We start from the raw sequence: 14,812 nt of genomic DNA on the forward strand, positions 1-14,812 counted from the left end.
TGAGAGCCTTTTGGGCCAGGTTCCAATCATTGTTCTGTCTGAAGGCTTAGAGACCAGGTGCCACACTTGGTTCCTCTCAACTGATGGAGTTCTTCTTGCATAGTAGCTATCCAGTTAGCATTTTTCAATGCTTCTTTGATATTCTTAGGCTCGATTTGAGACAAGAACACTGAGAGGGAAAACATGTTCCTTGACTTAGAACTTGGTTGAATACCAAAGTCTAAGGGCGTGATTACATTTTGAAAGGGATGTGAACTCTTTTGCTTCTAGTTGGATACTTGAACTTCAGAATTTGAAGGACCAGGTTCCTCCATATATGAATCATCATTGAAATCAATAGAATTATGACTCCCACTCTTTTGTTCAGCATCAGGAGTACCTAATGCAGCATCAATAACCCTATTTTCAGCTTCAGTCAAGGTGATAGAGGGATCAGGTTCCTCTGTGCCTTTTGGAGATTCTGCTTCATCTCCTTAATTGCTTTGCTTGACTTGACTCATCAAATCAGTCTTTCCATTTGAAATATCTATAGCTTTATCAGGAGCATTTGCAGATTCTCCATCTTCATCTTCTTTGTTATGTGACAATTTGCCACCATTGTTGAGAACAAAACATTTTGCATCCAAAGGCTCCCGGGTAAGTCAGCGTTGGTTTTCTCCCATTGAGCATTTCATAAAGAGATTTATCGAGAAGGGACCAGATTATGCATTTATTAATCAAGTAGAAAGCAGTGTTGAATGCTTCACCCACGAACCAGGTCCTCCATAACCGACTTGTTCAGCAAATAAAAACTCACATGCCCCAGTCGTCTGTGCCATAACTCTGCATCATCATCAATGACATTTAGGCATGTTATATCACCACCATTCAGTGAGTCAAGGTCTGCAACATAGATATTCTTGAATCTTTTGGCTATCAATACCATTTCACCAGTTTTAAGGTTGGTGAAAGTGCAAGATTTGGACAAAAACTTCACTTCATTTTTCCTTATCACAGATTTGAGACACACACAATAAGCTATATTTCAATCCATTCACATAGTACACATTTTGAATTGCATGGGAGAGTGTTTTGTTAATTTTGCCAACACCAAGAATATAGCCTTCTTGTCATTTTTAAAGGACACACTCCCACCTTGGAAGGCCTAGAATGAGAGGAAATCATTCATTCTTCTAATTTTATGCTTAGAGCAGCCACTATCCATGTACCATTTTTTTGACTGCTACCTCTCACTTCAGCCTACACACTTAATCAATGATTAGACTTAAGAAACCAAGCCAGTTTGGGTCCCTTATAATGATAGAACGGGCGGATCAAACTACTTTTTGCCCATGAAGGCAACACATATTTTCTTTTCAGGGAACCAGGTTCCTCATTAGTAGGCCTCTTTTCAACAAATTTTATTTTTCTGCAAAAACTGAATTTTAGTTTTACAAGAGTCCTTGTAATGACCCATTTGACCACAGTGAGTACACAACCAATTATCAGCCACAATTACATACTTTCTATGGGGATTATATGAGGTTTTAGACTTTTGAAATCCGATTCCTTGTTTGTTTCCACCATTATTCTTGTACATAGACGTTATTACATCATAGGACCAGGTACAATTAAGTGACTTATCAAGATCATTTTTAACCCTTTTCAAATCCTCCTAAAGTCTATTCTTTTCAAGCTCAACAACAAGACTCGTTTTAACTTTCTTAAGCTCACTCTCGAGCTCAAGTTGAGCCTCACTAGCCACTTCTTTACCCTTAGTGTTGTCCATCCATTTTTTTGTTTGGCTTTTCAACAAGTTTTTTATCTAGTTACTTCTTCCACTTGTTCCTTCAAATCTACAATGGAAACTACCATATTATACCTCTCTTGTTCTATGTCACCATTTCTTCTATTAAAGCATTTTTCTCATTAATGAGGCTATGATAGGCATCAATCAACACATTTGCTAAGGACATCAATTTTTTCTTAGAGTAAGTTTTCAAATTTCTTTGAACATCAAGAAAACTTACCTCATCTTCCTCCTTGTCCTCATCATTATTAGTTTTGGCCATGAGTGCAAAGATTGACTCATATTCTGAAGATCCATTGTCAGCAACCATCATAGATCTATCTCCTTGGTCATATTCACCTTCAGATTCACCGGAGGAATTTCCCCAGTCAGCCAAATCCTATTTCACTATGTTGTCAGCAACATCTCTTCTTTTGAACTTCTTGTCTAGAACTTGGTTCCTCTTAGCCACCTTATCAGTATTGGTTTTATAATGATCCTGCTTATGAAGATGATAGCCTTTAATAAAGTGTCCATACTTTCCATTCTTATGGCAGCAATCATTTTCTTTGAAATTCATGCTAGAACTTCCTTTCTTTGGAATCCCACAATTTTTTGAATCATATTTTGGAATCTTCAAGTGAGATACTCCATGTTGGATTCATCACAACTTAGGTCTTTGATGGCAGCCTTGAGAACTAGGTTCTTCTAATTCTTGGGCTCTCTTCTTTCAAGATCCTTCTTTCTCTTTATCTCATAAGTTTTTGATATTTCCAATGAGTTCATCAATGGTCAGCTTCTGCAAATCCTTGGCTTTAGTGATAGCATTAACTTTACTTTGCCAAGAACCTAGTAAAACACTGAGTATTTTCCGGACCAGCTTGTTTCTTGGGATGACTTCACCAAAGGAGTGAAGCTCATTGATAATGGAGGTGAAATGTGTGTGCATATCTTGAATAGACTCATCCTCCTTCATCTTGAAAAGATCATACTCAGTAGTAAGAATATCAATTTTAGACTGCTTAACCTGATTAGTTCCCTCATGGGCAGTTTGAAGAGCTTTCCAAATCTCCTTATCAGACTGACAAGCTGAGATGTGGTTGTACTCATCTGGTCCAATGCCACAAACAAGAATCTTTTTTGCCCTTAAATTCTTCTCTATAGCCTTTCTATCAGTATCGTTGTACTCTTTTCTTGTTTTTGGGATTGTAACAGCTCCCTCACCAACAGTTTTCATGGGAACAAAAGGTCCATCAATGATTACATCTCACAACTCTGAGACCTCAGCCATAATGAAGTCGTGCATTCTTGTTTTCCACCAACCATAGTATTGGCCGTTGAATCTTGGTGGTTTGTACGTTGATTGTCCTTCCTCGAAGTTTGGTGGAGCAGCCATGTAGATCCTTTCTAGGTGTTTACCTTTTTGAAAGAACATGCTCTAATACCAATTGATAGAAATTAAGCGTCCACCAAACTATACAGGGAACCAGGTTCTCTATCTGTTTCCACAATAAGTCAGTAGTAAATAAAGAACACGCAATATTTATGTGGAAAACTCCTTGCTCAAGAGATAAAAAACCATGACCTACCCTAATAGGATTTCAACTACACTAAACTGAGCAAACTTCATATTACAACCTATGCAACCTAGGAATTAACCTCTTAATCCCTCACTAACTTGTAATACTCTATTACAAGACATTTTGTAATAACTCTATTACAAAGACTTTGGTATCCTTCACTAACTTGTGACACACCTATTACAAGCCACTTTGTAATACCTCTATTACAAAGACTTCCAACTCGACTAACTCTAGCCAAGACACAAACACAATGGTTTATGATTAACAAAGTTTTCCTACACAATGCTTCTAACTAAAGTAAGTAGGAATTACAAGTGAATAAAAAAATAACAAAGACTCAAAAAAACTAAGGACTTAAGATACCTTCAAACTTTGGATCTGGTCCTTGACGTTGCAGTAGCTTTGTTCTTGAGAGATGTGTTGGCTAGCACTTGAGAGGATATTATATTTTGATTTGCAAGGGTTTTTAGAGATGAAATCTCTTGCCTCATGTTGATAATATGTGTGTGTGTGATGTCATCAAGGATGATGCAATAAAGTGCCTTTTAGTTTGGCCTTAACAAGCTACATCTGTGTTGTTGTACTGCTGTCACACGATACAAGCAGCAGCTTTTACAGCTGTAGAGTTGACTGTACAATGACCAGGGGAACTGATCCCTATCTGTTCCCTCATATGTTCCCTTTGCTGATTTCATTGAGAATTGAATAAGACCTCTGACTAGTTACTTTGAACGCAAGAGAACTAATTGTATCAGGTTCCTTATCTTATTCTCTCATGAATATTTTCAAATCATCAGAACAAATTATGCATAACTTATCATCTACCAAGTCAAACTCGAGCTGAGACATCGTCCTCGATTGGTGTAACTACCTCAACAGGTCGAGTATCCCATTGAGACGATGAGGATCGTTGCCTTCTATGTAGAGAAGCTTCCTCATCACTAGCTTGTTCATTATTATTAATCATCATGGTGTCTATGACCGGCCCAGAAGGAGAACCAGTCACCATGGCCACCGGAGATGACTCGGGGGCATCAGTCAATGCCCTCTTATTCTTTTCCTCGGCCATAGAGGAACGTCTTCTCTTTTGTTGCTTGTTCTCCGGCTAGGGACTCCGTAAAGAAACGTTCGCACCCCAAGTAGGCATGGAGATGCCTATTTGAGTAAGTGCCTCCTGAAGCAGCCTCGCCACATCAGCAAGGTTAGCCAAGATGTCCTCCTTGGGGACAACAACTGAGCCCGCATGTATACCTAATTTCATAACAAAGTCAGATGGGTTCAACCAATTTCTTCACATAAAAAATGGCAGTAAGGTAAGTTAAATACCATGATTTTTTGCCTTCCACCCGTACTTAAGGGTCAGTTCTTTCCACAAGCAAGTTTCGGGCGTCGTAACATCCAAGATCTTTTGAACCCACCGGTCTAAGCCTTCCACCACCGGTGGGGTCCATCGAGTTGATGAAATATATGAAGGAAGAAGAATCAATACGTGCATGGAAGAATGTTTAGTGAAAGAAAATATACTGAATAGAGATCTTACGAGCACGGTTCCAAGCGGCCGGAAAAGATGATGTCGTTGATGGAATGATATTATTGGTGGCAACCACAACGAACCGTTCCGTCCACCCATGGTTGTTATCATCATCCATGCTAGTCAACAGAACATGGTGGCCACGTTTGCAGAGGTTTATCATACCCCCGTAAAATCTTGGGGGAGTAAAGGTTCATCATACGAGCTAATGTTAGCCCTTCTCCAGTTTCCTGGCACAGGCGTCGAAGGCAGGCTACCATCCTTCACACTAAAGGGCTTACATGTGCCAAGTACACTTGGTAGTGAAGGGAAAACTCCGCAATCATGGAATCAAGCTCTCTGCTCAGAGAAAACGCACCCAAAGTAAAGAGATACGTGTAAAAATATGTAAAACCTTCCCTAGGAAGGGTCACTCGCTCCGATAGATCAGGAGTAATGATGTCCAACTCATGGCAGCGGTAGTCTTCCTTCACAGCGGGAATACTGGAAGGTCGAATGGAAGAAGAATACCTACTAACACCCATGTATGACAGCTAGTAGTAGGGAATTTCTCTTCAAAATCCTTTGTGGTGCTGAGTCTTCTTGGGATGATGGAATCCACCATTGGAGGAGCAAAATATTCGGCCTTGTTTTTACTCTTTGAAGAACCAATGCATTTGGAAGAAGAAGCCATTGAGCAAGAAGAAGGAAAAAGGTTTTTTTTAAGAGGGTTGGAGAAAAGTTGGAAAACAATGATGCAAATAAAAAGCTCAAGAAATTATGAAGGCATAGGAGAAGGATGATGCGTATATGTAAAATTTTGGCAGCTAAATTTATGGCCATTATTACCTCAATAATCGGCAAAAGCTGTGCTGAATCGTGGGATGACACGTGTTCGGGGCATTAAATGAAGACAGACGTGGGTCTAACCAACCGTCAAAAGTTTTTAGAGGGATTCATAGTAATTCCCGCCAAAAGAGTATTTCTACCAACTTCCCGGTAACACAAAGTTATGTCACCGGAAAGCAGTGGACTATCTGTATAGGGTAAAACACGGCATCACACGTGGTCATCTAAAGGAAGGACAAGTGGAACCCAAGACGGGGATGGCTACCGAACACAGCTATTATGCTTGTCACCATAGGGAATAAAGACCATAAAGGTGTATTAAATGCTTCGTGCTCGGTAGCATTTAATAAAGAATATTCTATAGCATTAAGGGCGACGATCCGTTACAAAGAATTTGGCATTTATGTCAACTATTATATCTTTATCAATGGCCTTCATAATTGATATTAAAGGAGGGCACGATCCTAGGACCTCCTTCCCTATACATAGCTATAAATAGAGAGCTCAGTAGTTATTGTAAACAATACGAATTCTCTGGTTTACACTACATTTTTTACAGAATTTAAATACAATTTTACTTTCTTACTTTTTGATTTCATCATTACTATGGCCGAAAATCTTGTTCTCAAATTCATCAGTTCTACTACTTCTTCTATATTTAAGGCTAAGTATTATATAATTCTTCAGTTATTTCATTATTTTTGGATCAGATTAATTCACTTGTCTAGAAATCACAAATAAATTCAACTGTACTGTTTTACGGGTAAACACTTATAGCAACACATTGTTGATACCCAATTTTTCCTATATATGTTAAATATGCATAAATACCTTCAAAATAGCATATACATGAATATATAAGCATGCACAAGGTTATTACAATGTTTTCCATAATTTTAGGGATTTAAATTGATTTATTTCCCTCCCTTTTATTCATAAATTCCCAATAATTATTCCCCAAATTATTGTATGGTTTTAGTCATTTAATTTCTATACTTATGCCAAAATATGGTTAAAATATTTTTTATGTATTTTTATAATTGCATTTGGTAATTTTAAGCTAAATTGCATATGATTGCAATATTAGCCCATTTAATGTATAATTACATTTTATATGCGTAAAATTGGTCCCTATATTTTTAAAATGATAAATATATATTTTAAATCATTTTTGTACATAAAATCATTTTCCAGAAACTATTTATTATTTATTATAAATTAAATACGGGAAAAGTGGCTATTTAAAATATAGCCGGATTTGCATTCAATTGTAGCCCAATTTGGACCCAACCCCAACACAATTTCAAATTAAAAAACACCGGACCCAAGTCCTAAATCCACCTACCCGACCCAGGACCTGCTAAATCCTGGCCGTTGATCTAGAAGATCAATGGCCCTCATGATTCCTTTCCTTTTTTAATTCCAACGACCCCTAACCCTAGCCTCATTTACAAACTCTGCCACCTCTGTATTCTCTCATCTCTCAACCACTCAACCTAACCCTAGCCCCTCTGACACGCCGACCTTCTTCTCCGATCTTCTCCGGTGACCACCCTCCAACTCCTAAGCCTCTAATGGCTCCTCTATTTCCATGCTCATCTTCTCTGAGGCCTTAAAGGGCCCTGGGCCATGTCAACTTGTATCTAGGGTTTGCTGTTTGGCTGTTTTTGGCTACTCCGGTGTGAGTTCGAGCAGAATCACACTATATTTGTTACGATCTTTGGGTTTCTAAATAGGTTCTTTCATCTCTACTTGGGTTTCTTTTGAAACCCTAATTTTTGCTTACAACTCCTAGATCTGTTCAATTTTTAAATGATTTGAGTCTTTTCCTTGATGTTTTACACTGTTCTTGAATCTCTTTTACAATAATCATCGATATCAGGTTGTTTTCACCTTCTTCTAAAGTTAGGGTTTTTCGGAACTTCCTCTACACTTTGTGTAAACCGATTCTTTATGTTTAAACTTCTATCCCTTGCATATTTTGACTGATTCTATGATTTTACTGCCTTTTCAACTCGCCTATGTTAAAAGCCCTAATTTTTTCTAGATTGTCTTTCTTTGATTCTGTGTGTTAGCATGACTACTCGAATCTTGTTACCTTGCTTCGAATATGTTCTTACTGAGTTCTTAGCCTAACTTATACCACCTCTAGGTGATTATGTTTACCTTGATTATTCAAGACTTGCCTCTTTCTATCGATACTGTTGAACCTGCATGTTTGCTATGTTTGGTTGCTCTTACTCTATTTATATGCTGAGTATTGAATCATGATTTCCTCTTGATTGATTCTGGATTCCTTATTTTATGGCTTGATTGAAAGATCTTCTTTTAAAGTCTAAATTTCTACCCTGTCTAGTTAAATTAATTGATTCGCCTACCTTGTTTGTTGTGGTACTTTATTCTTACTGAATTATTTCCTTAATGGGAGTTTTCTGAATTTAGCCCTAATTTTCTACCCTATACTTACTGAATTTGAATCTTTCTTTATTAGTCATACACTTATTTCTTTCCTTACTTATCACTTGTTCTTACCGTTTGAGTAATTCCCTTAACTTAAGGGGAGTACTTACCTTGATTTCCTGACTGACAGATTCTGAGCTCTATAATTACTAATGAACTTTGATTTTTTTTACCTTATTTGCTACCTGCTTTCGAACTATAAATATATTAGTCTTTCATTAACACAACATACGAACACTCTTGGTTCAAAAAAAAACTCCCTCTCTCACACTTAAACTTTCTGCTCTCTTTTGTGCTATTTGCTACTATCCTAAGTTAGCCGGCTGCAAGCCAAGGCTAACCATTGTGTTCTCTTGCTCCTTCACTTTGCTTTCTATCTTCTTTACTGGTATGTTCTAGTTTCAATTCAAGTTTCAACAACAATATGATTCTTTTATTGCTTCAGTTCATCCTGTTTCTAGTTTGCTTCTATTTATTGTTTTGTTGTGAAACTTGCAGTTGATATACTTACATAATTAGCATATTATGAACCCCCTCCTTAGGATCAGTATAAGCATGTTCCCCCTTTTATGTAGTCTGTTTTGCACTATCTGATTTTTGGTATGAATCCCTTCTATGTAGTATGCACTCCTAACTTGTATGAATCCGAGATTAATTCTTAAATCATGTTGTCTATACTGAACCCCCTTAAGGATTGTTGGTTCTGTGACTATCTCTGGTTAGTTGTATCTGAGCATGTTTGTACTAATTCCTAAGACCTTTTATGTGTTTACAATCAAGTGTTCTATGTATCTCCAAATCCCCTGACCCTTGTTTGTGACTACTGAACTTGTTTTGGTTCTATGACTCATGGTTGTGTATGAACCTGTCTTAAAGGTGTTGTACTAATGTTCACTACACCAATCTCTTTTCAAACTGTCTCTGTTGTTTTTACTAAATTATTTTTCAAACAAACTTCCTTTAATACAGTTTTTCCACTAAAACTTCTCAACTGGTGTCAAGCATTTTCACTCTACTCCTAAGTCAATAAGTTATGCCCCCTCCAGTATGTGTACTGCCTTGGGATCCTCTTGAGAACCCTCTGAACTCTGGCATACTAAGGCTGGTCCTTCCACACTGCACTTACTCAATTTTGGTTGCCAAGTCTAGTTGTAAGCACTGCCCGGGATCCTTGAGATCCTTAGGGAACTTTGATGCACCTAGACTATGATTTTGTCTATGGAATTGAGGCATTTGAGGCCATTGGAGTCTTTGGAAATCTGGGCCTAATTGAAGGCTCCCTATAGAATAACTTCTTATTTTCTTATCTACTTATGTAATTCATTCATATGGTCTGTAATAACTTGTAAACACATATTGGGGTAATTAGTGAAAGGGATGGGTAGCAACATGTTTATGGGTAATATGGGTAGAAATCATGCTTATAGGAGACATTCTAATCTGATTGCCTCACCATGTTAGAAATCATGCCTATAGGTTTCAAATAATTCCATAATAGAGATCACGTCTGCAAGTCTTAAAATTAGCTTCACGAGTAGATACCATGCATGTAGGATTTAATCCAAATTCTGTTATAATGAGTGTTTATGTATGTTTCCATGCTTGCAAGTTTTAAAATAAGCCTAACAAATAGATGCCATGCCTATAGGATTTTACCCGAATTCTATTATAACAAGTGTTTATGTGTGTTTCTATGCCTGCAAGTCATTAAAAGCAGTATTAAACATAGATATCATACCTATAGGGAACAATATCAAATATTGCCTATGGATCTCGCCTAAGTTTACTTTAAATAACTTAATCCGGTTAACGTTTAGTTTACTTCTAAATTGGTTTAATTAAGTGGTATATTTCCTGAAACAAGTTCTTTCAAAACTGCCTCATTTTTATCATTAGACAGCATGCTTATAGGTATTAAAAGTCTGTCTTAAAATTCGCCTTCTTTCACTATAAGATGTAGTTATCAGTATTCCGCGTATTCAAGCCTGTAGGGAATTTGTTTCAATACTTGCAATTCTGAAGCTGTTTCTGTGACTTAGTGTCTTTCTAATCTTAACAGGCTTTAAAAACTAATAGACAACTGTTATGGTCCTTACTTCTGAGTCTAAAAAAAATAAGTTGCTTGTTTCTGCATATTCACCTAGATATCCTACCTTAGGATACTGTTTAATAAAATCCCTTAATTGTGCTTGAGTCGTGTTGTTTATGTGCCTTGTTTGAGGAGGAAACTTTGAGCCTCTATTTGCTCCCTTTTATCTTATGTGTTAAAGTCCTAGTTGTTTTGATTGTCGCCTTAGAATTTTTACCTTTAAAACCTTAGGGGTTTGTCTAACCACCTATAGGTAGAGGTCCTAAATCCCTCTAGGACCATTAAGAAGGGACGGGTAACAGCAAGCAATAGAGATCGCTGATCAAACACTCACTTTGCATGACCACTAAGGGGATGGGAAGGGTAGATATGGGATATGATGACTACGTGCTAATTTCACGTGTAGACCCTCATCGAGGAGTGTTTACCGGACATTGTGTAGGGTAATCTTATAGGCTAACCAACCTAGGACTCCTACTTTTCCAAAATTCCTTTTTTTTAAAAAATCTTTGTTTTATACAACTTGTTCAAAAATCTTTACTCAAGTTATCCAACGTGTTGTGCTTGCAACCTATTTGATTCAACTGTTTATTTGTAATGGACTAATTTGTAAATATAAGTTCGACCGGGACCAATAGTTGTGGACCAAGAGGGTGCCTAACATCTTCCCCTCAAGGTTATTTAGAGCCCTTACCCTAATCTCTGGTAATGCAAACCAATCCAAGAGTTAATCACTCTAGGTGCCCTAACGCACCATAACTCGTTAGGTGGTGACTCTTCAAATACCCAATTCCCAAAAGGAAATGAGTTATCACTCCCCATGGAATATCGAAACCCGGACCTTTCTCCGTGGAGGGAAAAAAGGGGACGCGACAATATGACGACTCTGCTGGGGATACCTTTAGGCTCTTACCATAACGAGTTTATCTTTTTACAAATTAGTCCAAGCATGCTTTATCTCGTACCCCTTCTCCCTTATTTAAATTTAGCTGTCTGGTTTTAAGCATTTATGGCTCTTTATCCCTAAAACTGACTTATTTATTTGTTTGTTTTCTTTTTCCCTGTAACTGTCTTTCAATTATTTAAATGTTGTATTTATTTTCCTATGTGCAAATACTTGACTACGTGTTATTAATTGCGGCATAAATTATGCTTTGCATCGTATTCCACTCGTGCGTATCAAATCCTATATCAATGCTTTAATGAGTGGTTGTGCTCTTCCAATTTACTACCATTATATTCGGGAAGTCTTATTTGCGGTAAAACCAGTTGATCAGCGGTGCAGTCAACTGTTCCGTGCCTTCCCCCTCAAGTTGTCCGCTTGAGGGTACCTGTCTAAAACCCCATAGAAACCTTACTCTGGTTAAAATTGTGCATGCATTATGGTCAAACCTAGTCGGATCAATTATGTTGTCCACATAATGATCCTTTATGATAAGCCTTATCCAAAGTCCATCGGGTTTTTCATAATCCCAATGGACATAACCACGTTTTGTGCATTAATTTAGAGAACTAAATGTCGATATGTTGATCATGAATGTATAAATAGTCGAGTCTGGTGGGGTTAAGGTCTAACCCTTTTGTTTTGCAGAAAATGAGACACAAGGTCACCAGATTCGATATGGTTAGCAACATCCCACCATTGCTGCTAGATTGGTAAGAGGACCTTTCCTTAAGTTACAAGAAGCATGTGAAAAGTACCTGGGTATCTTGCCTTCCTTAGATATTGAACCAAACGACAAATTGATCGAGGCTGCCACTTTATTCTGGGATAGTGAAAGAGCTGTGTTTCGTTTCGGAGATATAGAGATGACACCGTTTCTATAGGAAATAGGAGGGCTTGCAGGATTGACTTGGGACAGTCCCGGGCATTTGGTATCAGAAAACCGTACGGGCAGGGGATTTTTGAAGATGATGGGGCTGAAGAAGAATGTCGACCTAGTGTTCTTGAAGGATTCCTACATACCTTTCGAATATCTATATGAGAGGTATGGCCATAGCAAGTCTTTCCGCACTTACCATGATGAGATCTCCCTCACTTCTCTAGGGCACATCCATCGCATAGTGTTTGTAATTATTTTGTGTTTTCTAGGCCTGATAGTGTTCCCAATGAAAAATGGAAAAATCCACACTAGGTTGGCCATGGTCGCCAAAACTTTGATGGAAGGGATTAATGGACAGACATATACCATAGTCCCCATGATGATAGCCAACATCTATAGGGCCCTGGAGCACTATCAAAGATGGGTCAAGCATTTCGAGGGTTGTAATTTATTGTCGTAGTTATGGTTGTTGGAGCATCTCCGAAAGGATCACTATCGTCAAGAATTTCCGCGAAGGGCTTGGAACGACCACATTGCCTTCCATCACCCTAAGCAGATGACTTACATTCTAGACAGATTTGCTTAGCCAGAAAGCGTCAAAGAATGGGTAGAGTTCTTCGACAATCTAACCGAGGAACATTTGAAGTGGATGGTTGAATGGTTCCCAACAGACGAGTTTATTATCAGGTCTAGGAATTCTTCGCACTTGGTGCTAATCGGGTTGAGAGGGATATATCTCCGGATCCCTATGCGAGTTATGAGGCAAGAAGGCAGAAAACAGGTTGTACCAAGGGTTGTCAAAATGAGTCATTTCAGGGCAGACTTCCAGGATGACGACGTCCCTTACATGTGCCAAGCTCAGCACATGTGGCACTGCAAAATCATTGTGGAGAAAAGCACTATTGAGCCAGACAGGTATCATGCTGGGTGCAAGCCTCTCTACCCGGCATGGTTGGAGGACAATCTGAAAGGAATGGTGACAACAGGAATTGGTCGAGGGAACAGAATCATAGACGAGGAAGCTGGTGCTCAAGTTAAATACAATAGGATGTGCTAGAGGGTTCACGACTCTGAGAATGAGCACCTGGAAATACATGAGAGGAATCTGAGGCTAATCTAGAATATCTGGAGCGAGGAATAGTGGGGCTGGAGGGCAAAGTATTAAAGATGATTGAAAATTGCCAGAACGTTGAAGGGGCTGAGGGAGGACATCTGGCCAGAGCCTACTTGCTGCTGGGACTGTGCGAGCTGGGAGATCTGTATGATGGAGTCCAGAAGATCGAATCTGAGGAAGGTCTTTCTGAGACCAAATAGGCTAGATTAATTTGCATTCTTAAATGTAATAAGGCCAAGTGCCAGTAGTGACTTATTTTATTATTATATTAGTATCATTTTGGGATTCAACTATTTTTATATTTTGAAATGAAGCATTTATTGGCATTTGAACTTCTCCAAATTTATTTGTCTCTAGGCCTACCTCGGGCACAATGAGGCTCCCAAATTAATACACGAGTTTACATTTCGCAATATGTGTTTAAATATTACAAACATTTCAGAATCCTCACTGACTTGTCACCTTTTTGTTTTTGCTTATTTTCATTATGATTATTCCCATCCCCTTAGGTTAGTTCACTTATACTGGCCTCATCAGCATATCATACTAGATCTAGAGGCCCTCCACCTCCTCCTCCTCCAAGCAACACAAAGGGCAAAGGAGAATCAAAGATGGACAACTTAAGTGGAATCCGAAAGGAAAATGTTGAGAATGCAGAGACTTCAGATGGCCGTAGTACTCCGACCCCGAACGACCTTATTTTGAGACTGGAACAACAGATACTAGAACTGCAAGGAGAACTTGAGCAGTTCTGCAACTTGGCAAACTTGTTACTTACCCTCAATGTCCCTGACATCCACCAACAAAACACAAAGAACCTGACACCTCCTCAGAACACACAAAACCAACATCCACAAAATCCTCCAGCACCAAATCAATACGCAACTCCACCCCAAAATATCAATCCATTGCCAATACCAACTCCACCACAACATCATCATCAACCAATTCCGTACCCACCAACCACTACTTACCACACTCCCCAAAACACACAACCCATTCCCGATCCCTAAAACTCTACCAATGACCATCACTACACCCAAGTTCCTAACACCCATCAAAGAAACCCCAGATATGTGGAAATTATACCTTATTCTACCCAACCGATTTCCTATACACTAGAATCTTTCGAGAAGGACCTGCTCATTAAAAACATGGTTGAAGAACTCAAGAAATTAACAAGCCGAGTTTAGGGTGTTGAAGGCGATAGAGGGATAGAAGGTTTAAACTATGAGAATCTGTGCATACAACCGGATGTTAAACTGCTAGAGGGGTACAAACCTCCCAAGTTCGAAATGTTCGATGCTACAGGTGATCCCAGGGTTCATCTAAGGACCTATTGTGACAAACTTGTCGGGGTCGGGAAATATGAAAATATCCGGATAAAGCTCTTTATGAGGAGCCTTACTGGGGACGCTTTGTCTTGGTATATCAGCCAAAATCCCAAGAAATGGTCCAATTGGGTAAGCATGACATCAAATTTCATGGACCGGTTCAGGTTCAACACAAAGAATGCACCGAATGTCTTTTATATTCATAATCTTAAGTAGAAATCTACTGAGACTTTCCGTGAGTACGCTACTCGTTGGAGGTTGGAAGTAGCCAAGGTCAGGCCC

The 14,812-nt window shown here is 38.7% G+C and overlaps 1 protein-coding gene across 1 annotated transcript; it reads right to left on the bottom strand.

Moving 5' to 3' along the window:
- Window positions 1-2,522: 2,522 nt before the first annotated feature.
- LOC142162075 (uncharacterized) lies at window positions 2,523-3,005 on the bottom strand. Its single transcript, XM_075218381.1, has one exon. The coding sequence runs from the start codon at window positions 3,003-3,005 to the stop codon at window positions 2,523-2,525; it is 483 nt and encodes a 160-aa protein (XP_075074482.1).
- Between the last annotated feature and the right edge of the window lie 11,807 nt (window positions 3,006-14,812).

Source organism: Nicotiana tabacum, chromosome 7 (assembly GCF_000715075.1).
Source record: "Nicotiana tabacum cultivar K326 chromosome 7, ASM71507v2, whole genome shotgun sequence".
NCBI lineage: Eukaryota > Viridiplantae > Streptophyta > Magnoliopsida > Solanales > Solanaceae > Nicotiana > Nicotiana tabacum.

Excerpts from the sequence above, each read along its gene's own strand:
- LOC142162075 (XM_075218381.1), bottom strand. The coding sequence starts at position 3,005 with ATGAAAACTGTTGGTGAGGGAGCTGTTACAATCCCAAAAACAAGAAAA.